General features: G+C 35.0%; 2 protein-coding genes across 4 annotated transcripts; one reads left to right on the plus strand and one right to left on the minus strand.

Annotated features, from left to right (window-relative positions):
• The first annotated feature begins 154 nt into the window (after positions 1–154).
• LOC143349943 (peptidyl-prolyl cis-trans isomerase FKBP4) lies at positions 155–1,276 on the plus strand. Its single transcript, XM_076781621.1, has 2 exons — positions 155–288; positions 368–1,276. Exon 2 carries the CDS (start codon positions 390–392, stop codon positions 1,251–1,253), a length of 864 nt encoding a protein of 287 aa, XP_076637736.1. The 5' UTR covers positions 155–288; positions 368–389; the 3' UTR covers positions 1,254–1,276.
• Positions 1,277–3,221: 1,945 nt separating this feature from the next.
• On the minus strand, positions 3,222–25,748 carry Atl (atlastin GTPase). 3 transcript variants are annotated; one of them, XM_076781610.1, is made up of 8 exons: positions 25,442–25,748; positions 12,789–12,866; positions 7,696–7,946; positions 6,855–7,634; positions 6,553–6,774; positions 6,247–6,461; positions 6,102–6,168; positions 3,222–4,380 (listed from the first exon to the last, which is right to left on the minus strand). In XM_076781610.1, exons 1-8 carry the CDS (start codon positions 25,494–25,496, stop codon positions 4,249–4,251), a joined length of 1,800 nt encoding a protein of 599 aa, XP_076637725.1. In that variant the 5' UTR covers positions 25,497–25,748; the 3' UTR covers positions 3,222–4,248. The 3 variants fall into 3 exon arrangements, with proteins under 3 accessions (XP_076637725.1, XP_076637724.1, XP_076637726.1); XM_076781609.1 differs by lacking the exon at positions 25,442–25,748 and adding an exon at positions 13,746–14,101; XM_076781611.1 differs by lacking the exon at positions 25,442–25,748 and adding an exon at positions 12,952–12,975.

Consider the following 25,748-nt stretch of genomic DNA (forward strand, 5'->3'; position numbering starts at 1 on the left):
TAAAAACTATTCAATTAATACACTCTATGGCACTAAATTCGTACGTGTAACGGTCACGAATTCAAACTATACGAGTCAAAAGAGATAATGAAACGTACGGATGCGCGCGCATGCGTTTTAATACACTTTCTAGACTCTAGTATTTGCAGTAAATGCAAAGTTAAGGTTAGATGACAACGGATGTTCAAAGTGCTTAACAGATGATTATTGTTTATACTTTCTTAGAATTATTTGCATGAGAAGTATACACGTATTTATTCATATACATTACAATTGAATATATACTTTGTACGTAATGCATTATTTAATAATCTAACGTTAATAGATTATAAATAATTGATAAATTAATAGGCATTATTTTGTATAGGGAAAATTGATTAATATACAATATGATGCCTAAAACGTGGGAATCAGCAGATAAACGTGTAAAGAAAGATATAATAAAATCTTGTGAGTTTTCTAAAAAACCGACGGAACGTGCCAGTTGCGAGGTTCTCATTGAAAACATACGTGTTGAAAATACATCTCTAGAACAGTTGAAAGAAACATTGCATTTGGACATTTTAGATGGAACAGGTAAAAAAACATTAATAATAGGCGACGCAAATTGTGAAATAGATTGCTTAGTCGAACGGGCTATTGAAATGATGATGGTCCATGAAAAAAGTTTAGTTACATTATCTATATCATTTCTTGATCAACCTATATTTATCAACTTTGAAATAACATTAATTAAAATGCAACCATATAAGCCAATTTGGGAATGGACACCACAAGAAAAATATTTAATAGCATTGAAATATAAAGAAACTGGTGTTTGTTTATTTGAAGAATCTAGGTGGGTAGATGCATTTCATAAGTTTACTAAAGCTTGCAAAATACTTATAACTTTGGAGCCAATACCTGATTTAGAATTGGATACAAAATTAGAAAATGACATTAATAATTTGAGGCTTATATTATATAACAACATTGCTGGATGTCAATTAAATCGTCAGAATTATGAATTGACAATTTCCTTGTGTAATAAAATTTTGAGTAAAGAATGTAATAATATTAAAGCATTGTACAGGAGGGGGATAGCACATGGGAATTTAAAAGATTATGACAGTGCTGTCAATGATTTAAAAACTGTTGTTACATTAGATCCTCAAAATCGTGCTGCACAAGCACAATTTTCATTTTACAATGCAAAATTAATAGAGACAAATAAAAAAATTGTAAATATGATAAAAAGAATGTTTAAAACATGAAATACAATATTGTTGTACTTATCTGTGATGAAAGAATGGAATACATTTGTATTTTGTAAATAGAAAAATATGCATTTATTTTTATCCACAATAATTAACACTACAATTGGACTAAGTCATTTTAAAATTACAACTAAGAAAATCTGTTGCAATATGCAACCTTAAAACTATGTTTATTCACATTATTATTATTATTATTATTATTATTAATATTATTATTATTACAATATTGTTATTACAAAAACGTGCTTAAAATATGTTTTGTGAACATGACAAATATATAAATGTTTATAGCAACTAATAACATTACATTATTTGTCAATGGACTATGTTTCATCAACCTGATACTATTTTCTGGTAGAACTCACAATCAAATTTATTAATGAAATGTCTCAAAATTTATTTTTGTATATTTATTTTCTTCTTGGTTTATGATTCATTAAAATTATCATTTTATTATTATACGCAAAACAAATATTTATTGGAAGTTACATTGCATGCTAGTAGAGTAAATTATCTCCATTCTTTCAATTGCAATTGCATTATAAAATTGATTGAGCAACATACGTTTAAATAACAATGAGAGAATAGTTAATTTTTTTTTCGTTTCTTATATTTAAATGAGATATTGATGTTCCACAAGTCAATTTTAATTAATATATGGTTTAAATCAAAGAAGTTCTAAATATTGGTAATGACACTTTTACCAATATGTGAAATTCCGTATCTATCGGTTAATATATCTTTTTTTTTTCTTCGAATTAAAGTAAAAATGACCATTAACAAATTGAAAAATAATTAATAAACAATGTTTCTTTATTTTAACCACCACCGTAAAATTGTGTTACTCCCATTTTATTATTAAAATGTAAAATATGAAATCTTCTATTGTTTACATGGTATTAAAACATGTATACGTGTAACAAGTTTCAAGATGCATTTATTAATCCAGTTTAAAGATGATGGTGTATAACATGTACTCAAAAATGAATATTACTTCGATTATAAATTAACAATTATTATCAAAGATATTATAAAAATTAAATATAACATATATTAATATTTGTTTGGCAAGATAATTCAATTTTAATCAAGGTTGTGCGGGATCTTGATATTCGCGACGGGACGAGATCCTAAAAATGCCCAGGATTCCCGAATATATTCGGAAGATAGCTTGGGAGATTTCACAAAAATTTGAAATAAAGAATTTTATACTTGTTATTTCCTTGATATATTATTTTCACTTTACCTCTTATAATTTTAGAAATTTAGAATAATTTGTTTCGAACATTCTAGGAACTCCTGTCCCGTCCCTACTCGAAACTTTCGGGATTCCGATAACCTCTGATTTTAATATATTTTCACAATTAGTTACTTTATCAAAACTAACTACGTGTTTTAACAAACATTCTTCATTGTATTCATGTAATTTGGCAGTCATGCAAATAAAAATTAATAGAAATGATTAACTTTGCTTTGTCTGCAATATCTATTCAAAGGAAAATAATATCTTTCTTAACAAAAATGATATTCTCTGTTTAATGAGAACAAAATCTGCCACACTTAATATGCAAATTTGAGCACTATTAACCCCTTTCCGTACTTGAACGAGTCTGACTCGTGGTGAAGATTTTGGCCCAAACATGAACACCACGAGCCAGACTCGCGGACAGCAAATGGCGATCGTGATTGAGTTTAGTTCCTATCAGTACGCCACGAGAGTTGGTTATGATTCTCATAATCTCTGTCACAAAGCAGTTTAGCATTAGTCTGGGTCCGGATTTCGTCCAGCTAAATGGCACGGGAAGAGGTCAACACCATACTGGCAATAAATTTCATCTTATGAACCACCTATGTATGTTTTTGAATGTTTCATTTAATATATTCGATACGATTTTCGTCAATAACTGATACGTGAAATTTTAAACAATTAAAATCTATTATTTTTTTGTATCGTTTAGAAATTCTCTGTTTTTAAATTTTAATTTCAAAGAGGTATAGAAATTTAATATACTTTTGTCTGCTCTTCCCTCATTTTCAAATTTCATGTCGATCGGTCGTGGGTGCTATTCGAAAGAGTATCTAGACTTTTTTGTTTATTATTTGCGGTCCATAAGATATTAAAATTAAAGCAATATATCTATATTAGACTGTTGTTGCCCATTTTTTAGACGCGATCAACGAAAATATAGACTAAACTACATGGTATATGTTTATATTTAATTAAACATAGGTACATATATTGTGAATTTTGTTTAGAATTCGATAAATGTGAAGAACACTGAGAAGTATTTACATTTTAATTTATTAAAAAATTATTCAATACAATAGTAAGTGATATAGAATAAACCTGGCACAGACATAATTGAACTTGTTTGTTCATATATAGAATAATGCATAAATGTACAAAGTGCGTATTGTTCAAATTTTTGTTTAAAAATATTTTTATATGTTACTCTTTGTGACATTAAAATGCACTTAAGTACTTTTTGTTTTCAATCTAAGTAACAAGTTATGTTATATATGTATTTGATGATATCAAAACATATAAAAGTACTTATATTTTTTCGAAATGGTTTTCTTTTTTAAAATTTATTTTAATACAAAAAAAAAAAAATTAAAGCTAATTATAAACAGTAACAACCCAAAAATAATAGTTTTTCTTCAAATTGTAATATCGTTTACCAGTAATTGTGGAATTTTTTATTTCTCTAGTAGTATAATATTAATGATCATAAACAATACTAATAACCATGATTTTCAACAATCTAATATGGAATTATAATCAAAATATACTGTATATACATTCACAGTCGCTTCGGATTAATATAGTCAACGCAGTGTTTCTTATTGTGACTTAAGAAACAAATAGTTATTTATGGCCTCATATTGAATGATCAAAACTATGAAATTTTGTTATGTCACTTACTCGATTTTAATACATTGATGTATGTTTTAATGGACTCTAGAAATTGAGTTATGAAGGGAATGAATGTTATGTTAGCTTAGCCTTGCCATTAGCAGTAACAGTGGCATTCATTGTTGTATTTGAAGCTATTTCAGCAGCTTGAGCCACTGCAACAGAAACTGACTTCTCCACAAATTGTTGGTAGAGTGGCTTCATGAACTAGAGAAAAACAAAAATAATATATTTCTAACATTAATACTGATTCGTATAAGAATATTACTAATGTCTAAATAAATTATTATGGTTTTTAACCCTGTAGGTGTAAGATAGTATATGAAATCTGAATACGAAAAGTAGAACATTCAGGTAAAAATACAATTAGATTATTTTTAAAACTAGTTCAACAAAATGTGTTATTTATGACACAATAATAGTTTTTCCTAATTCTTGAGATGCATATGAAACGAATATTAGTTACTTTTATATTAACTATAAGCAAATGCCATACCTCTTGGATACTTCTTCCTATTAGCATTCTGCTTATCATGAAAATTAAGATACAAAAAAAAAGGAAAGAAAAAAGAGAGAAAGAAAGAAAAGAAAATAATATTAAAATCCAAACTGATATAATTAAAATGCAAGGTATCCAAAATAACGGAGTGTAAATAATAAAATGATTAAATAATTATAAAAATAGAAAAATCTGTTTCGTAAAAAACATAAATATTCTATTGAGAGAAGACACTTCTTTTCTTTTTCCTCTTCTTAAAAAAAAAAGTAAAAATATATATATATTTTAAATGCTAATATAATAGCAGTATACTACAGTAAGTAGAAATATAGTACATGTATTCCAGACCTGTAGAAATAAAAAATGGTAGGTATGAATTATGTGTGGCAAAATGATGAGTATTAACAAGTTGAGTGCGAACACCGATATGATGTCTTTTCGTTCTAATCGTATCGGCGATTGAACTTCTAAATAACATTAATATAAGTGCACTATCGAAGTATTGAACGTTTCTAGTTACATAATAACTCGAATAAATCTTGTGGATAATCTAGAAATTTAGTAGCGTTCGGCGTGAATGAAAAGACATGAAAAATTTGCTCGATACTCAACGTGTTATTATAGAATGCATTTACATTTCGAAATTATTATATACAGGATATAATGCTGTAGTAAAGTAAAATATCGGTCTTTTAGCATTGATAATCAGGAGTGTGCGAGATCACAAAAATTCCGGGTTGGGATGGGACGCGAATTTTTCACAGGATCGGGCCGAGATTCCGAAAATGTCCGGAATTCTTGAAGATATTTGGGAGTCCGGAGCCGGCTTGAATAAATTCTTCCCGACTCATCTCAAGCATCAGAAGCTCGAGAGTTTTAATCGCCGCATATCACTGATTCAAGGTTTCAATTTTTAATATGTTTCCGAGCTCATCAAATTTACTCACTCGTTTGTACAGTTTATACAATGGAACAAAAATACAAGATGGAAAGAAAATAATACATCAAGGAAATAACAACTATTTTTGTGAATCCTCCCGAACTATCTCTCGAATATCTTCAGGAATCCCAGGCATTTTCGGGATTCCGTCTCAATAAAAATCGTAAAAATTTGCCACTCGCGGATTCGAAATATCAAAACTATAAAAAATATTCACACAAATTTCTATTCAAAGAATATTCAGTAAATTGTATATTATGCTTTGATGTTTAGTATATATAAAAACTGGAGAAACCTTAGGGCTTTATTAAAGTTTCACATGTTAAATATAAAACGGTTAGTTGTTCTCGTGACTACTGATACTTTACGCTCTTTTACCAATGCATTATTTTCAACATACACTCAACATATACAATAAACAGGACAATCTTATCAAAAAGTACAAATCTCTAAATTGTGTATCTAAATAGTCAAGTATACATTACTTACATTATCCCATAAAATATTTGCCACCTCATCTAGTATTGCGCCAAACGGTCTGAAATTACCACTGTACCTGCACGAACGAAAACAATTATATAATGAAACAATGTCAAAGGAAAATGGAGTTTTCGTGTGAAAAATTGTTACATACCTTATGTATGTCCACAAAATAAGAGTCATTATACAAATACTGACAATAAGATTACAAATGTTCGCTAGTGGGTATAAACCAGTAAAACCAAATATTCCAGATGAAAAGTACATTGTGGCAGCAATTACGAAAAACACTGCGGGAGTTCGTGCTGCTTTGAAAATATTTTTGCTTTCATTGTGCGCCTTGAATTGAGTGAAAGCTTTATCCATATCCTATAATAAATAAGAAATTAAGTATTTAATATACAGAATTCTGTTTATGATATTGCAAAATTATAATAATATAACTTCAATTCATTCTTACCTTCATTAATTTGTCCATGTATGTCTGACTGAACTCATCCCCTCCCATTTTTCTTTTATTTTGAAAAAGATTAATAGCTTTATCCACAGAACGCAAGTGTTCTGTTTCTAAACGTGCAGTTGCTAAAAATGGTTTTGTCCCCCCGCAAACAAGTTCCATCGATCGTAAATAAACATCCTTAGCCTCTGCCACCGCAGTTAAATTATTTGCTTCTGCTGTTGCCTGAAAGTAAATAACGTATATACAAAATATCAAGTTAAAATAAGATTAATAAGATATATAATCGAAGAGTAAAAACTTACCACTAACATACTTTTAGGTTCAGGGAGCTCGTCTCCTTTATAAATTTTCATGTAACTCTTAAAGTATTCCAACAGATCTTTTGCTTTCACAACTTGGCCATTAATTTTTTTTGTAACTAAATTTTCTGGGGCCAGCAACATAGGTATCAGTTCCTTAAGTTGATTCTTAAATTCAGGTTGGATTTCTGACAATCTACCATCGAAGTTGGGATTGGTGGCAATATTGAGGCCTGGATGTGGCATAAGGAAACAAGATATCTCCGAGAAGCAAGATTTTATATGCTTTCTCAGACTTTGCAATTCCGGGTGTTGTCTATCGGAAATTTCTAATCTCCTTTGTAATATCTTTTTTCCGCCATTTGCGCCATAGTCTGCCTCGTATGGGTAACTCCAATCTCTCACTAAGAATTGCAACTTTTGGAATGGCGTACTTCCGGAGTTCTCTAATGCCAGCCTACCGTATTCGGTAAAAAGTTGCAAATGCTGGAGATCATCCTCTTGGATATTTTGTGATAGATTATAAATTTGTACGGATGACAACATTGTGCTTAGAGCAAACACAGTTGCACAATCCCTAACAGTGGATTGACTATCAAAAGCACCTTGTGTATCCATTAAAATCACAGCAACTTTTTCGCCGGTTGATAAAACGCCAGGGAAAACCTCTGACCACATTAAAATTCCCGTTGTGTCTCTCTCGGAGCCTCCTTTCCACGAAAAGCCATTCAGAGGTTCGTCTTCTTTTCCCAACCAGAAGTCCGTTTTGTTGTTGTTCTTATACTATTATCATTAATTATACAATTAGTTTCCCAGATAAACTCGATGTTCGTTGAGAACGTACCTGATAATTCATATAACGAAGGAAAAAATCAAGCAGGAAGCTTTTGCCTTTCCTAAAAGCTCCTGCTACTGAAACAACAACAACACTCCGATCTTTGATATTAGGTTGGAGAAGAATTTCTGCCAAGGCTTCTTCATTTAATTCGAAGGAGTGATCTGGATGAGCAAGCACAACTGGTATGGGTCTTCCTTGGTCCGATGTCTCTTGACTATTTGCGGAGACTCGCTCTATTCTTTCTTGCCAGCCTAAGTCTAACGAGGTTCATAATGGAAAAAATATATCCATTTAATCGCGTAACACTTGTACAGCAAACAGGATTCACATTAACAAACAGTAGCTAACAAAAAAGTTTGGTTTTATCAGTTTCTACACAAAATTACAGTAAAACATTCGCATTATTGTTAGATAATCACAGAGACTTTACAATAGTATTATTTCCTAAACATGCGAAAGAGTGTGGCAAAAAATAAATTATGTCACTCGAGAAAAGAAGCGTGGTGTGTTTGCACCAGTATCAGTATATCTAAATTTCCAAAAGAACACAATTTGTATTCAGAAATCATGCAGTCCTCGTATTCGAGGTACCTTTTAGTTGTATTTTAATATTGTTTACATTTTCTATTGTCTCATTAGTTAGTATTAAAGAAATACGTGCATAGTTGGGATACAATTTCAGCATAGGAAGTGGAGTAATACATAATTGTTGCATAGTTTGTAAGTTTCAAGGGTCCCGTACCACTTTCGTTTTCAAATACGGTTTCCATGGTACGCAAGTGCCGTTAAACGATAAAGTACGTGGAAATCTCACATCGTTTGTTTCCTTTCTGTTTCTATAACACGCGTGCAATTGCTATGCGGATTAAATTACCATTAGATCCATACGTGTACGGCTGTTTATACGATTACCTTCCAAGTACACGGTACATGTATAGGATATAGGAGTGAAGAAACTTTAAGAGGTGGTTCATTATCACAAATATTAAATTAGCCCACTTAATGCATCTTACTTGTGCATAGATATCAATATAGACCACGTTAAACTAGATTGCTATAAACGTCGCGTGGACTATGACCGTTTAAACAGAACGTCGATAACGAACGTGTTAAATAATTAATAATCTGCCTTATTTAACCACTCAGAGACACGTGTGAACTAAATTGTAAGCAAAGAAAACTGTGAAGAAACCAGTAACTTATGTTAATAGCAACTTCAGCTCTCATTATAATAGACACTGGTAATTACAAACGAATAAAAACGATTTAATAGATAGATGCGCAAAGTCCGATCCTTTTAACGAGTCTATCCGGGTTCGCGAAACAATGTTAAAAACAAGTTCAAAAAATCTGTACAAAAAAAGTACGTGTAATTATTATTGGAATTGGAATAATATTTTACAAAAGTGTAACAAACTTTTATTCAAATAACGCATTTTCTCTTGCAAGCATATTCAGTGGCATTTACATTCGCAATCAAGAATTTCCAATTATTAATATGAATGAAAATAAAACCAGAAACTAGTTTCGAGATGAAAACGTAATTACTATCAGGCAATTTCCTACAACTTTATTAGAGTCAAATGTTAAACAGCTTGTATTTAAGGTCTATAGTATATTTCTTCATAGTCTAGAGGCTGATGGAATTGTGGCCATTGAATTTATATTGTTATAATATTTTTTGATCGCTAAATTTGAATTCCGTTCAGGGACATTTTTTTTGTCGAGCCTCTGGTATGGTTGCAGCGTTGACACCGAGTCGCTGGAATAATTAAGCACGGCGGCGTACGGGTGACGAGGCAGTCAAAGCGTTAAAAGGGCTCCGTTTCCAAAGGATTAATACGCCTCCTTGCGCGAAAGAAATTTTCTTTTTGCCCGACATTGTGTCCATCGAAGCCACGCGTTCGCGCAGAAACGGCCGACGCGATTTCTGACCCGGACTCTTTGATATTCCGCGAAGCTATCGCTCAGGATCGTATTTAAAGCGACGAGCAGACCGAGGCAAGTCCCAACGTCAACTACAAGGAACTTAAACGAGCTGGAGCGTTTCAATCTAACGTGACGAAACGTCTCCGAAGGAGCCCCTGAGCGATTACTTATTGCAAGCGAACGGCCAATTATACTCGCGCGAACACTAATTCTACCTCCTCTCTTCGCTTCCGTCTTCAGCTTTTACGCCGGGTTTCCTCGTCACCGTCGTCGTCGTCGACAAAATACACACCGTCTGCCATCCAGCCACATCGGTGCCTTGCAATCTCGCATTTACACGAATCATTAGCGCATTAAACTCGTAAATACAGGGCGTCGAATTTCTCATCTGGAACGAGACGCGCGGCAGCCAGCGAGAAAAACGAAATACGAGAATTTAATTAACCGAAACGTTAGCGGGCTGAATTGGAAAGAAGGAAATACTCTGATGCAATTGGGGCAGTAAGAATATATATCGCTGAATACGGGGGGCGGGCTTTCGAATTTCCGCGAAAGCAGAAAATACGGTGTATAGTACGCCATTGGTCGATAAGGAAATTCAATAAAGTTCATTACTTGATACGGCGAGAAATTAATCACGCTTTTGTTGCAGATATTTTATGTCGAAATTATTTCGAACGTACCTCGAATTCAAATCAATAACGTCGAACATAAATTAATATATGGTAATTGTTTCGCTCGATAGCGTGAAAAATTATGTCAACGCGACGAGGCAAAACGGTTAAAGAGGTTACTAAAATTCGTTTCGTCTTAAAATAACAATTTTTCCACTAAAATTTGGGTTCAAAATCTCTTCCTATTAATCACGTGATTCAACTTACGTCAATTCTTCTATACAGGGTGTTCGACCAACCCTGGGAAAAATTTTAATGGGAGATTCTAGAGGTCAAAATAAGACGAAAATCAAGAATATCAATTTGTTGATTGAGGCTTCGTTAAAAAGTTATTAAAAAATTAAATAAAAAAATTTCAAATCATTCACGGAAAAATTATTTTCGGTTGCGGGGGTCAATTACAATCATTTTTGGTGAATAGATATACCCTCGAAATCCTGCGCATTTTCGAGAAAAAAATTCGAGAAGGTGAGAAATTTTTCGACAAAATTAAAAAATTTCAAATCATTCTAAAAAAATTATTTTCGATTGCGGGGGTCAAGTACAATCATTTTTGGTCATTACACATACCCCCAAAATCCTACTCAGTTTCGAGAAAAAAATTCCTCACCGAAAATATCATTTCTAGCCAGAAATGTCTGCCCGAATTTTCATGCAAATCTTTAAAACGTCATAACTTCTGAACGGATTGGACGATTTTAATGTTTAAAAAAGCAAACTACGCGTATTTTGATGGAGGATATATACAAATCGCAAAAATATTCGAAAAGTTGGTCCTTGACCCCGCAAAATAAGAAAAACCCCATAAAATTGGTCCAATTTTCAAACAGCCATAACTCCTACAATTGTGAATATATTTCAATGAAACTTTTTTCTGAAGTAGAGCCCATGGGTACCTACAAAAAAGTATTAGACAACTTTTCTGTAGGGCGTCAAACAAAATTACCACAAATGAAAAAGTAATTTTTTAGAAAAATCGACAGGGGGTAGGTGCCTAAATTTTTCGATGAAATTAAAAAATTTCAAATCGTTCTAAAAAAATTATTTTCGGCTGCGGGGGTCAAGTACAATCATTTTTGGTGAATAGACATACCCTCGAAATCCTGCGCATTTTCGAAAAAAAAATTCAGTATTGGCGGAACTTTAAACGTTAATAACTTCTTAACGAAGCTACCATCAACAAATTGGTATTCTTGATTTTCGTCTTATTTTGGCCTCTAGAATCCCCCATTAAAATTTTTTCCAGGGGTGGCCGAACACCCTGTATATTCACGTTACAATACAAATTTTTCAATCTCTTCGTTACGTTACTTGACATTTTTGTGACCATAAAATTGGACCTCGTGGACCAATCCGACTGCCTTCGTAAATTCTATTTAAATAACTTGTAGCAACTCAAGAATCGTGTGCCTGAGCACCGTCCTGTCGAAAGTATTTTAATCTTTGCCGCGCAGATAACGGAATAACGTGCAAAAGAACTGGATAGTCGAATTCTAAAAGGTTGCGGTTCTTTTGCCTGGTCAAGGTTTCGTTAAAAAAATGAGGTTCAACAATCCATTTATCAAATATGCCACACCAAACTACACTGTTAGAGGACCATTAGCATCTTTTCTACAATGAGGGGTTTCTCTAAACCATGTGTGTTCATTACATTGATTGAGTATACCGTTATTAGTAAACATAGCGTGTCTACAAAGTTTCAACAGAGTAACGTTTGTCCATTAGAAAAGAGACAAGGATGTAGTTTGTGCATTTTTAAAACGTGTTGAAAAATGGAGATTATTTTCAAAACACATCTCACTTTGCTTTATGAAAGGAGCCGTATTCGCGTAAATTAAATAGAAATTTTTGTAAAATTAACAAGAAAGAGTCAACGGTCAAAACGTGATCTGGGAGTCTTAAAACCTAATTTCTCAATGAACAACATTTCCTAATAAATCCTGATTTTCGTTTTATTTTAGCGTGCAGAATCACCTCTTGAAGTATCGGGCACCGTGTATATTCAGAAACAGGATTCTACGTGCAGTGTGCCATATACAACGACGAGTAAAAAAGTTGTCTCGAGCGATGCGCGACTCCCAATTGGTAAGATGCAGCGTCACCAATGTCATTCTACCAATTGGAGGCCTCGCGCCATACGTGCGTCCGTGACGCTTCAACTTTTTTGCTCCACAGTGTAGACTCGAGACGTTGGTACAAAACTGGTTCAATCTACATCGAGCGTAAGCAACATTGAATTATATTATAATTAAAAATCGCGATTCTTTTCGTTAGTCGCGCGTCCATGTGTCTGGGATCGTATTGCTTTTGCGTGCGAATAAAAATCATGCGAAGGTCGGGAAAAAGTAAAAGGCAAATGAGGCAAATATAGGATTATCGAAAAATAAGAACGTGACTTGTGCTCCAAAGCCAGAATTAAAACAGTAAAGTATAACAACGAAGAAAGCATCGAGGAAGGAAATAATAATCGTTGGTTGCCGAGGATAAAAAACTCACCCACTGGTTCGTTTGTTGTATACACCCGTGGTACACGGTTCACGTTCTCGTCGAGGGTCGTCATCGAAACTTTCTCGGCTGAAAGCAAATTTTTGAACGCACATTTAGCCACATACGTTTTCTCACATTCGATTTATTTCGATTTTCGCGAACAGACGCATACAAATGAATTAAAACTCGGGCATAAAACCCATTCGAATTATAAAACGTGCAGTATAAGATTCCATCATGCGAGTTACGCGGTGAAAATTATTACTTTGGGGCTTCTGGTAATAAGCCAATATTCTTCGCGACTTAAACTTTCTACTTCAGCCTGTGCTTAAATGCCCCGGCGTCTTATCCCCGTTGCATTACGAAGCTTTCCATTACGAATCAATTATTCGCGGATAAATTATCGCGTAGACGTTGCGTTTTCGATAAGTTTCCTTCGTAACTTCGACTCCCTGCTCGCGATCTCGCGCATAAACGTTGCATTTCGAAACATTTCGCTTCGACTATCGCGAGAAACCGTTCCCGGCAATAGTAAGTTTCTGGTAATAAGCCAAAACCGTCATCGCGATCGAATCTTCGTATTCTATCGAACGTATCTCGCGTTTGAGCGATTTTACGTCACGGTCGTATTTTGAGGTCTATCACCGACTCTGTTATTGCAGAATCTGTTGCGTTCCCGAGTTTCTGGTAGTAAGCCAATTTCCCTTTGGGACCGAAACCCCTCGAGTTCGATCGTAGCTAAAGCTCTACTAGGTCTTATAATTAAGTGGTCACTTTACGTCACAATCGTAATTCGAGATTCCACGTTAGAACCGACGAATTCCATTATGACGACTCTGTTACGTTTCTGGTAACGAACCAGTTCGTTTTTACGATCGAATCGTTGGGATCGATCGTGTCTGATCCTCGATGTTTGCGCGATAATATTTTTTTTTTTTTGTTGCCACAAGCGTATTTTCAGCGCACCGCGGTTCACTTTCTGATGGCCGGTCTCATTATCGCGAGTCGGTTGGGTCCTCATCCTCGGCGGCCTGGTCGGTTCCCTTGACCTGGTTACCGGTTCCTCGGGTCGTTTCCGACTCGACGTTATCTTTCTCTTCTCGCTCATCTTTGTTCACTCGCATTCGTCGCGGGTACCCGACACGCACCAAAAGGGAACACGAACGTATGGGCAAAACGAGAAAACGGGCAAACGAGACGGCACGCCACGCATAGATGCTCCGCGCACAAACGATCGAGTACTAAGTCGCGAGAGAACCGACTAGAAATATCCTGGTGGTGGTGGCCAGCCGATGGGCCGTGGTCAGCGGCGGACTTCGCAAGTTGGCAGCATCCCACAATCAAGAAATACCGGTGAAACCTGGGTAACACGGTTGGTGGCGTGTCACCTTGTACTGCGACAGGCCTCATATGGCACGATATTCCTTATCGTTTGCCCGGTAATTACTATTCCCATCGAACGGTATATTTTTACCTTACATTAAGCCCACCAATCGATAAAAATAGTTTAGAATTTAAAAAAGAAATACTCAAAATTCAGGGGGAAGTATTTTGTATTTATCAATTTCGTCTCTATCACTTTTGGTTTTAAGATGGTACCTGAATGCATTTTGTAATTATACAAAATACGTAATAAGTAATATACCTGACCTAGATTAAGCAGTAAAAATAGTTTAGAATTTAAAAAAGAAATACTGAAATTCAGGGGGAAGTATTTTGTATTTATCAATTTCGTCTCTATCACTTTTGGTTTTAAGGTGGTATCGGAATGCATTTTGTAATTATACAAAATACGTAATAAGTAATATACCTGACCTAGATTAAGCAGTAAAAATAGTTTAGAATTTAAAAAAGAAATACTTAAAATTTAGGGGGAAGTATTTTGTATTTATCAATTTCTGTTTTAAGATGGAACCTGAATGCATTGTGTAATTATACAAAATACGTAATAGATAATATTTTTAGTGAATCCTTATTTGAGATTATTACGATGTTATACGTTGATTAAAAAGAAAGGTTTAGAGGAAGAATATTAGAATGAATATTTTGGAAATATACTATAAATAAGATTAATATCCTGGGTCAATCCATTGGTTCGTTGCAATTTTTTGTGTAGAGTATCTTGTGATAAAAAGTAATAAAACATGTTTGAATATAAATATAACAATATCGACGGTGCTGTTTTAATATATATAAATAAGTAAAAATTGGATGGAAATGCTATGCGTTCTGATTATCATTTTTACTGTAATTTTAGTAAAGTGTACTGCTTATCAGTATTAAACATGCCTTGTATTTTCTAATGCATATCTGGCGCTCATAGTTTTACACGTTTGTGGCTTTGTTTAGCAAACGAGTACAGTATTCCATATTGTAGCTAACTCTTACATTTAAATAAAGTAAAAAATCATTTCTTTTAACGAGTAATTTCGCTAACAAAATTTATTATTTGGAAATAAAAAATTTGTCGAGATTCCATAAAATCTTAATGATACCGTAGAACCTCGACGATTGGTCGAGAGTGCAGTCGACGAGAGGAAGGGATGACCACCTAACAACAAATGAAGATGTAAGTGGAAGTAATTGGCAGTAGTGGAGATATATTGTGTAGTTAAATTGGTCACCTCGACTATTGCACGAACCTGGATTACCGCAGGAATTTTTAGCCCTGTTTTACCGGATTAATCGAAGCTTTACTATATTGGTATAACCTGGTTATTAACTTCATGAAACAGATTGCATAGTGTTCCTAAATAAATGGTGTTGCTTAAGAATCTTCACACAATTTCTAAAGTAGTCCATTTATGAAGAGTTTGGACAATTAAAATTCAACTCGTTCGATTATTACACGATTATACATTGATTATTCTACGTGTCAAGAAATATAATACTAATACCAAAGACAGCAATAAGATAAGATAATACAATGAATAATGACAATGATATAACGCAGATAATAAGATAATCAAGGAACAACGACAATGAAATATACATCAACAATACATACTAAAGAAATGACTTTTCCTCATTTCTAAGTTTCTATAAATTGCATACTTTCGTACCAAAACCTCTAATTTTTTTAATACCAAGAATGTTCTGAAGATTTCTAATGCATATTTTTTGTGCAAGTAATCGTAGCTTTCCCGATATCGTATTTACATTTTTACTGATTATATGATGCTCGCACTTTCGAACTTTTAAGTTATCTCGCGTTTTCTACCTATTGTTAGCGCAACGAGTTTCCACGGTGGCCATTACTATGTGCGAACATGTATATTCTATATCAAATTGTTACGATCGAAATTAATTTTCATCATTATCGAAGAGTATTCTACGAGGAATAATATATAATAATAATAACTCAATAGACAGTCTATAAAAAAGAAACATCAACTTATATAAACAAAACGATTACTGAAAATCATTCAATCTAAGCGTTTCCTCAGGGGATAATTCAGTGTTGTGTAATTTTTTCTCCAAGTAGTCCGCCTTGAATATTAAATAAAAATAGAAAAAGTAACACTTTAATGGATCGTTTAGATCGAGTATTGGCAAATCGTTCCATCAACATTGAACCAAGCTCGTATATTTGCGAACAAACGTTTTCATATATGAATTACATTGCAAATTTTGATTTTGAAGTTGTTTGTGTTTGTCAAACCTTGTTCGTACGTCAAAGAAAAAAAAAAACGAAATCTGCGTAAATACGGAGTTTAGAAACGACACCGTTTGCAAATGATATTATTCTGCAAATTATAGTTCGGTCGATTCATTGAATTACTACGTCCTCGAAGAGGTTGATTGTTGGCATGATACTGCGATGAACAGATATTAGTGGCTGCTTGGTAACCGGTAGCGTCAGTTCCCATCGTATGTGGAAGTTTGCAGTCTAGTAAAGACTATTTTTAACTTCCGTTGGTTATTTTTGCGTCCGTTTGGTCGCGTGTAAAAGGAAAATCAAACATTTGGGGAGGAGCGTTCGTTTCAACGTTGTTCCGTTGCACAAGACTTGTTTGATTCTCGTTAAAGAAGAGTTGACGTCATCAAATAAAATGATTAATACGTATCGACGCGAAGTGAGAATTAATTCACAGTCACAGATTCGAAAGAGAAGGAAGAGAATAGCGACGAAGACGGTAGATTCCAACTCTTTCCGTTCCCACAGAATTGCGTAATCTAAACGTCAAACGAAAACAATATTTCCGAATAAAGCAGGAATAATTATATCACGGGTTCGTTTAAAGAGAAAGCGTCAGACAGATAGCAACAAAACAGAATTTATCAATAAAAATATTTACCGAACAGATAGTTACGTATCGGTAATCTTTTTTTACACGGTGCTATTGAAGTTTACGAATGAAATAACTTTTATCTTTTATCGTTCGTTTCGTAACGCCGCGAGCGACATTAACGTACGACACAATTGATGATGTCACGGTAAACAAGAACTTAAAATACTAGGAGGAAGAGGAAACGAGATTAGAATAAATGTTTTGAAGAGTCATTTGTACGCAATAAATGTCTGTTAATTTCGTTGGGTTATTTGAATCGAGAGATTGGACTTTGGGACGACAAAAGGAAGAAAACCGTCTTAAAATAATATTTTAAGTAAATTTATTGTTAAACGTACGTTCGTGCATCGTAGATGTATTGTTCGAACCTTGAACGTTCTTGACCTCTGACTCGTTTCGCGTTGCTTTTTGCATACATTTGCACACACGACGATATGACACGTGTTTCCGCGTGCACAGGTAGGCAGAAACGAGCACGTGCGATCCTAATTTAGTCGCGAAACTCGGATCAAAGCCTACCTAAGAAGATTTCGGAGATGCGCAAATGTGAAATTTCACGAAAGAGGAGGTACCGAACTTATGATAATAATTTTATCATTTGGAACCAAATTTAATAATGGAACATCGAGGAAACTCGTACAATTTCCTCCGAGGAATAGAGGCAGCGACAACAGAACTTTTTAAAAATAATTTGCACAAAAGAATTTAACTTTGGATGGATCTTAATGCGACTCCAATTCAAAAAACAGAAATTGTTACTTTAGGTAATTAATTACGTGACTGCTACGTTACGATAGTGTAAAATCTCTATCGACAAATATGGCGAACCGGGCAAAGGTTACGGATATGCATTTACACTTGGAAATATGGAAATTCTAGAAGTATTAACCAATTTTTGATTCCTGAAAAGCTATCTGTACGTTTGTTGTCAAACTTCTGAGACGTATAAAAAAAGTACAGTTTTCTTCTCGAAGACGTACAGTGAAAACTATTGTTTCATGCGTGAAGACGTTAAGAAAATATCAAGATAAACTTCGTACCTTCAATTGACACGTTATTATTAATTTACGGCGATAGCCACTTTAAAAATTAGTTCATTATCTCATAATATAACACCCATGGTCATGCAAGATCACAGACACGCGATAAGGTGATCTCGATACGGATCTATACTCGGGCCAACGAGACTACAACTGTTTAAGGTGGCAGTAAACAGATACTTGGACGGTGTTGCGGTTACAGATTAGCGGGTGTCGTTCAGGGACGAATTCGAAGCGGATTTTTATCGAGGGTACTTCATCGTATCGCACTAAATTTTTTTTCATTTCAAATTCAATTCATTAATAATACATTTGTAATGATATTTTTATTCAATCTGTACTCGAGGGAGCGGAAGTATAGAACTGGTAGAAATCGTTTAAACGACGAACCCTCGGTAAAAGACCGCCTCGAATTCGTCCCTGAACGGCATCCGCTGATCTCTAGCCGCAGTACCGTTCAAGTAGGCTATCTGTTTACAGCCACTTAAACAATTGTGACTCGTTTCGTTGGTCCGTGTCTAGTGCTGCCACGATTCGTAATAAGCACTAAAAAGGTTCGATCTTGAACGTGTCAGTCATTCGTATCTTCAAGAGTGTTCATGATGTCGACTAGTCTTGCATAATGGGTCGTTAACCTTGACTCAAAAGTGACTGCATAAATGATTACATAGATGATTATAGTGTAAATTATGTAACGTGACATTTGCATCGATCATTGTTCTTAAGAACCGTTTTGTACTAGTTTGATAGGAACGTAGAACGTCGGATTTTACGAAGAAAAATTAGAAGTATTCGTTTCTAGAAAACGAATTAATCAAAATAATTTCTGAATTTATTTAGGGTATAAACATTTTCTTTTTTAAATCTGAATTTTTAGACTCGATGGTCTCCTTTTTGGTTTATAAACATTTGAGGGAATGGTAAGTTTCAACGTTGCTTCTCTGACAATGTATGAGGTCGATTATCGTCTCTGTTTACGAGGGTTGAATGCTTATTTTTAATAACTGTAATTATCTACCGTTGTTTTCGCCAATAGATAAACTTCGTGTCTAAACCAGTAGTATAGCGATTGTTTGTAGCCAATATTATTGCTTTAAAATCACGATCGTGCGCGCCAGCCTAGCAGAACTGTTCTTGATTTGTTTTCCCAAAATATGAAATGTAAAACGTTACCTTCGAGGAGACCAAGATATGGTTGTTGAAATTAACGCGAAAAGCAGTAGCCCTCTGTTTTCTTAGAACGGTCGACTAGCTTTCCCACAGCTCCTCGTTATTTGCATTACTCCGCTATCGGTTGTTTTTCCACGTTCGTCTTTACGCGAACTCTACCGATTTACGAGCAGCCACGGCCGAAGAAATGCAATCAAAAGCGACGTCAGCGTCACTGGCTGCGCCAACAGAGGTTTCAGATCGGTACAGTTAACGCGAGTTGTAAAACCGGAGAGTTAACGATCAGACCCACGACGCGCGGGGTTACGACGTGCTTTCACAGAGATATTTATTTAAGAAACAACCCCTCTCTTATACGCCATTCGGCGCCCAGAAGGCTAAATGTTTTATGACAAATAAGGTTTACTGCGGAAAAGAAAAAATGGTGGCTCGGGGCCGTGACGAGCAACATCAACGAGAAACAGTCGTAGAGAAGAGCAACTATGGGGCCAAACAAATTAATTAAACGTAGCGTGAACAACAATAGTTTACTATAAACGTTCACGTACTTGTACATGAGAGTATTCTAACGAAATATATAACAAAATATGCAGATACGATATATTTATAGAGGCACAAATGCATTAAAAGAAATTATTTATTTTTTATTAGGATTAATGATTGTGAAGCTGTCTTCAAATACTTTGACGCGATACATAAAATACAAAATTGTAACTAATTTTCATTTTAGTTGTATTAGAAAGCTTGTTTAGGATATCGATATGCACTGTACTTCATATTTTCCATCGTGTTTTTTGGAGTATTTCTAATTTGCTTTCTCCAGTAAATATGGCCGTGTTCTAATATTGTATTGGCGTGCTAGCGCGTTGTCTTACGAATTTTAATCGCTTCCGACGATTAGCTTTGCTCATGAAATACTTTTTGCGAGCAACTGTACCGTGATATTCGCTACTTTGTAGGCAATTACGCACGGCACTGGCAAAAAAACATTTATTCGCCGCTGTTCCTGCGCTCCGCAATAATTTGTTCCGCACTTAGACGGGAATTTTTTTAATCACCCGACCGATCGTATTAGTTAATCGTTCACGGACGCGTTCAGATCGCCTTTTATCTTGCACTGTTTCACCGCGATTTAACTTTATCAATAATGCTTCGAACAGTAAATCTCGGTCTGTTTACTTAGCGAGAAATTTCTATCAACCATTTACACGAGATTGTGCAACCGAACAACAATATTCCACTCCTCTTTTATTGTCTCAGAACCTGTATGACCCACATTGGAAAGCAGCTGTAATTTCTGTCTGGATTTTACAAGTACCGTGTGCATACAGACAGGCTCTGTTATTATATTATTATTATGTTATTATATTATATTATTCGTTGTATTTAGAATATGTAAAATGCAAACGTGCACCAAAGGATAGAATATTCAAAGAGTATGGAATGCATTTTACGAATATAAACTTTATTCGTTTTCGATCAATGGTCGAATACTTCTTCATACTATTCTTTATTTACGTTGCACGTTTCGATTAAACAAGCAATTTGTTGCATTATTAGCAAACGAGGAATTTAGAAAAACAAGTAAGAGGACAATAATATATCCCAGCGATCAATTTAGGATTATTATATCTGGTAATAGGATCAACAATATGTCGATAATATTCTAGAGCTCCAGTCAGGATTATTATACTTAGAGATGGGATTAATCTAATGACATATTAATACCGATAGGTAGATTAATTCCCAAGTATAGTGTTGAGATATTAGGCAGGCATCGAAGTAAGTTGTCACTGATATTAGTAAAATATTCTCGTTGACATAAACACGACGGAGTTTCTGTGCTGTCTAAATTAATAGGAAATTACTGTTCCAATAAGAGAAATTTAGAATAATGTAGACTTTGAACCGATAGTCAATGAAACGATGATAATGATAATAGAGATAATCTTATATAGAGGATAGTGATATTCTTCAGCAGACCATCGATGCCGATGTAATTGTACGAAAGAACGATCGTAAATGGAGAATATTTCGATAGAAGAGTATCAATTTCAAACACAAATCTACACATATCTATCACGATGCTTCCCATCGCTAATGATGTCTTCTTCAGGCACCTGAACTATCATCAATCTCGGTTACCGCGTTGTGCAGGTTATTTATATTTCTGTCGTCATACGCTGGAACTAACTGCGATTCACGAAGTTTGTGCTACGCGCATAGCTCAATTACGAGTTTTGCAACAACCAGAGGGTGTTCCTCGAACACGGGCGTGGACGATTCCCCCGGGCTTCTCGAGCCTAGTTTTCGAGCCTAGAAATCGGTTAATGATGCAGCGAAGAACTCGCGCGGAAAAGAAATCACTGGGCGTACTCCTGTACGCGAAAAATGCTCGTACCCGTTACGTTCGTAACACCCGGAGAGCTTTACGGACGCTCGAAACGGGCGCAACTTTTTCCTCGGGAACGCGGACAGTTAAAAAGGTCTCAACGTTGAAGAAAGTAAAGTGAAAGGCGTGCAATTAACTGGGTAAAAAAAAAAAAATCCCGACGAATTTCGCGTTCCCGCTTTTTCCAACAAACAGAAATATTAAAATCGAGAGAGTTGCAAAGCGGAACGTCAATTGCAATATCACCGTTAGGCGTGGAAAAAAGAAAGACATCATTGGTCTTTCTTCTTATTGGATAGGCGCGCCATACTTTGTTCAACAATACGTTTGGTCATCGCCGCGCGATCGTGCTTACGTTTTACGACTGACCTCGAACTATCTCGATATGTTACGCGGAAGGAATGTAAGAAAAATATACTTGTCTAAAGAATGACCGTGACTGTGGTTCGAAGGAATTCACGACTCGAGAAATTGCATTTTGCATCGATTTCTACCTATTCTCTGACAACGTAAACAAGATAATTGAAACCTTTTCTAACGAGTTAAAAGAGCAACCTCAGATTTTGAAGGATTTGCTTGGTAGTATTGGTATCGTCGAGACTATCAAGAGTTTAAGGCTTCGAATTCCGGAATTCCATCGCTATCCACGTGTATCGACCAGCGCGCTTTTATTTCACGACTCGCGTGTACTGCTTGAAGCGTGAAAGTTGAACGTTATCGTTTATAGACCGATCGTGATTCCGCGTAGCTAACCATAGTCGGGGATTCGTTGACCCACGGGCGCGGGAATCTCGCGGAATCAACACGAAATCCGAGTTTTCAGGCGGATCACAATTAACGAGCGCACCGTGAATTGTCTTCGACTCCATCTGACTGAATAATGCGAGTTTAATTAACGAGGTACGGAAATACGCGAACGATGAAGCGAATTGGACGGGGTCTATCGCTATGTGGAACACGTGTGCATAGGTCTCCACGTGTATTGTTACGCTCGAGAGTCGAAACTCTTGGTATCAGTCTTATTGGATTGCAACAGACGGATTCACAAAGTCCTCGTTGCCAACTGACATGGTTCTCATTCATTATCTCGCGTCGTCTTCAATCGACATAATTATCATTCAACTAAACCCTAAGGTGCACCGTGACTTTCGCGAAAAGTCGCTGACTTGGGGTTTTCTTACGACATAAGCAAACATCCTCGAAGCTCTCGAGTTACGGAAAATTCATCAAACGATTTGTAAATTTATTGCAATGGACAGTTTTGTCTATGACGCGTAGTACTCTAATAAATATATTAAACGTTAATAGATCAAGACAACCAGATTTGTCTTTTCCATTTCATCCACGAGCTCTACTGTTAATAACTTTACTTTACATTTGAATCAACTTCAATTTGAAATCTTAGAAGACGATAAATATACAGAAGCAATTGCAGTAAACAAGTGCCAAGATAACTGTATGTGTTTCTTTCTCTGTTTCTTACTCGTTTAAACGTAACAGATAATTATGCAGTTCGCGATTAATTAATTGTTCGTAGGGCATTGCTTAGGAAATTTGTTGACGGCCATTGTTCCCGCTTCGGAAAGGAATAAGGCGAACTATCGGGAAAACGAGACGACTCGTTTTCATTGGATGTGGCACGTAAACCTATCGATAGTATTCAATGAAACACGCGCTGTATCGAGTTGAATAGGTATGCCAATATGCGGGTCTCATTTCCAATCCCAAATATCACGTGCAATGCTGTACAGTGGAGCATTGAATCGCTTTAAAACTCCGGTCTGCCTTTCCCACCTGTTTTATTGTCACGGATTTCATTTAACGCGAAATAATATTATAACTTCCTCGCGAAACGTATCGTCGTTCTTGGCCATTATCTTAAACGAAGCAAGGCATGAATTTCTTGGATTTTACAATATTCTTACAAACGGCCAAACGTGATCACATATTTATGTATACTATAAGTTTGGGATCAATTCCTTACGTTCGCCTTTCTCGTGTATTTCTTAATATTCGAAAGTTGCTTTTACAATGTTTTTCTTGGGCGCACAAAAACGATTCGTAGAGGTCCGCCGGACGCCAAAGAACAAAAGCGTGTATTTAGGAATAAAAACAAATAAGCCGTGATAAAGCATTGCAATACATCAGGCTGTCGCGGGATGAACTTGAGAGAAAAATTGTTTTAAGAGGAACGTTTACGAAAAATTCTAAAAACGCAACCAGAACAAATTCCAGTCGAAAGAGTGTAAAAAGTTGCAAACAGCACGTAAAAAATTTGCAGAGATGCATTTTGTAGAAATCACTAGAAAATTTATATATACTGTAATTCATTTTTTGTTTTAATAATTTTAATTAAGAGATTTTATGTGTTTTTAAACTTGTGTACAGTAGAAATGTGTCTAGTACAATATTTTCTGTACATCATTTATTTAAAGCATAAGTAGGTATATTTTCTCACGATAATTGAAATTGAAGTATATATTTCTATACCCCGGAAGTTCCATTACTATATTCTTTCATAATTAGGTATACTTTGTTACTTTCTCTTTTTTACACAAATAATAGAATCCCATACTTTTCCGCTTTTGTTACGACCGAGTAGCGTGTATCATAATACACCTGTTGCAACAAGTAATTTTGTAAATTCTCCTTTCACCGTTTGTATATCGTAAATTAAAACACCTATAATCCATAAAAATAAATATCATTACCAACAATGAAGATAAAAACATAAAATACAGATAAATATCAAATTTGAATGAGATTTACATAATCACGAATTTATAGTAATAAAACAAATAAGAAAATAAGGAATAATTAATGAAAGAGAATAGAGTTTAAATTGTAACAAATAATATTACAGAATTATTCGAAATTGATATTGGATAATGTAGTTTTAAAACAATTTATCGTATTATTTTGTACGCATCAGAATCTTATTTAATAGTCTGATTTGTTCAAACAACTTAGTAGTACGCTCGAAGCTGTAACAAACCGAACAATGACTAATCTTATTGAATAATAAGAATCAAGGACGAACGTGTTACTCATTGACATAATTTGAAGTTCCCTCGTTTTCAGGAGTGAAGTTCGAAGTTTTGCCACAAGGCGGTAGCACTTACGTGCCATGCTTCGAAGCTACGTCATCCTCCTTTGACAGAATATTGTGTTACTAGACATAATTACGAATGCATAGCAGCCTATTACGTTCTTTATACTTTACAACGTCACTGATGTTAGAAATTAAAAAGTCATATACCACTGCAAAAAACTGTTTACAGCTGTGATCTAACCTCTACGATCACGAACGTTACATAGCACTTTCATTAATCTTTGCACTTTTGCCACATATATAAGCTCTCTGAGTGTCAATTATGGAATAATATGCCCGTTAATGATGCGTACACGATATGATTCATCAAGTTATAAACACGGATTTTTTTAACGGTGAGTTCAAATACACCTGGCAACACTCCCTTGCTAACTATATTTTTATTGTAACTCATGGCGAATCACCACGTGGTTGGAATCATACCAAATTAATATCGAACGTTAGCTATTGTTCCATTGTATCGAAATTCCACTCGAACCGCGAACAAAACGTCAAAAAAAACGCAGAAAGCATAACGGTGTGGGGTTACAGCTGGCACTCGATGTTCACATTACATTCCGGCGATTATTAGACACATTATCCAATATCACAGTTATTCTATGTACTTTTACCTTTTGTACTGTCGAAAAATATTAAAAAATAATAACAGTACTTACCCACATACGAGCTCCTGTATTCGTCACTCTGTTTACGCTGTTCAGTGTCCGCCATATTGGGATACGAATGACGCCACTTCCGTAACTGCGTGCAACTGTTTCACTACGTAGGTTAAAACGAACTTCGTCGCTGACTTTTACTTACTCGCGACACTCACGCGATTGTTTGATAGTGGGACGTTAATTGAATGTAAATATAAAGAATAATAGTAACGAAAGTGAATCAGTTACCGTGGGAAGCAACGGTAATACCTTCTCACAGAGTACCTTTCCCTCTCATTGTCCGTTACAATCTCAGCACTTTTAA

This window comes from Colletes latitarsis, chromosome 14 (genome assembly GCF_051014445.1).
Source record: "Colletes latitarsis isolate SP2378_abdomen chromosome 14, iyColLati1, whole genome shotgun sequence".
Classification (NCBI taxonomy): Eukaryota; Metazoa; Arthropoda; class Insecta; order Hymenoptera; family Colletidae; genus Colletes; species Colletes latitarsis.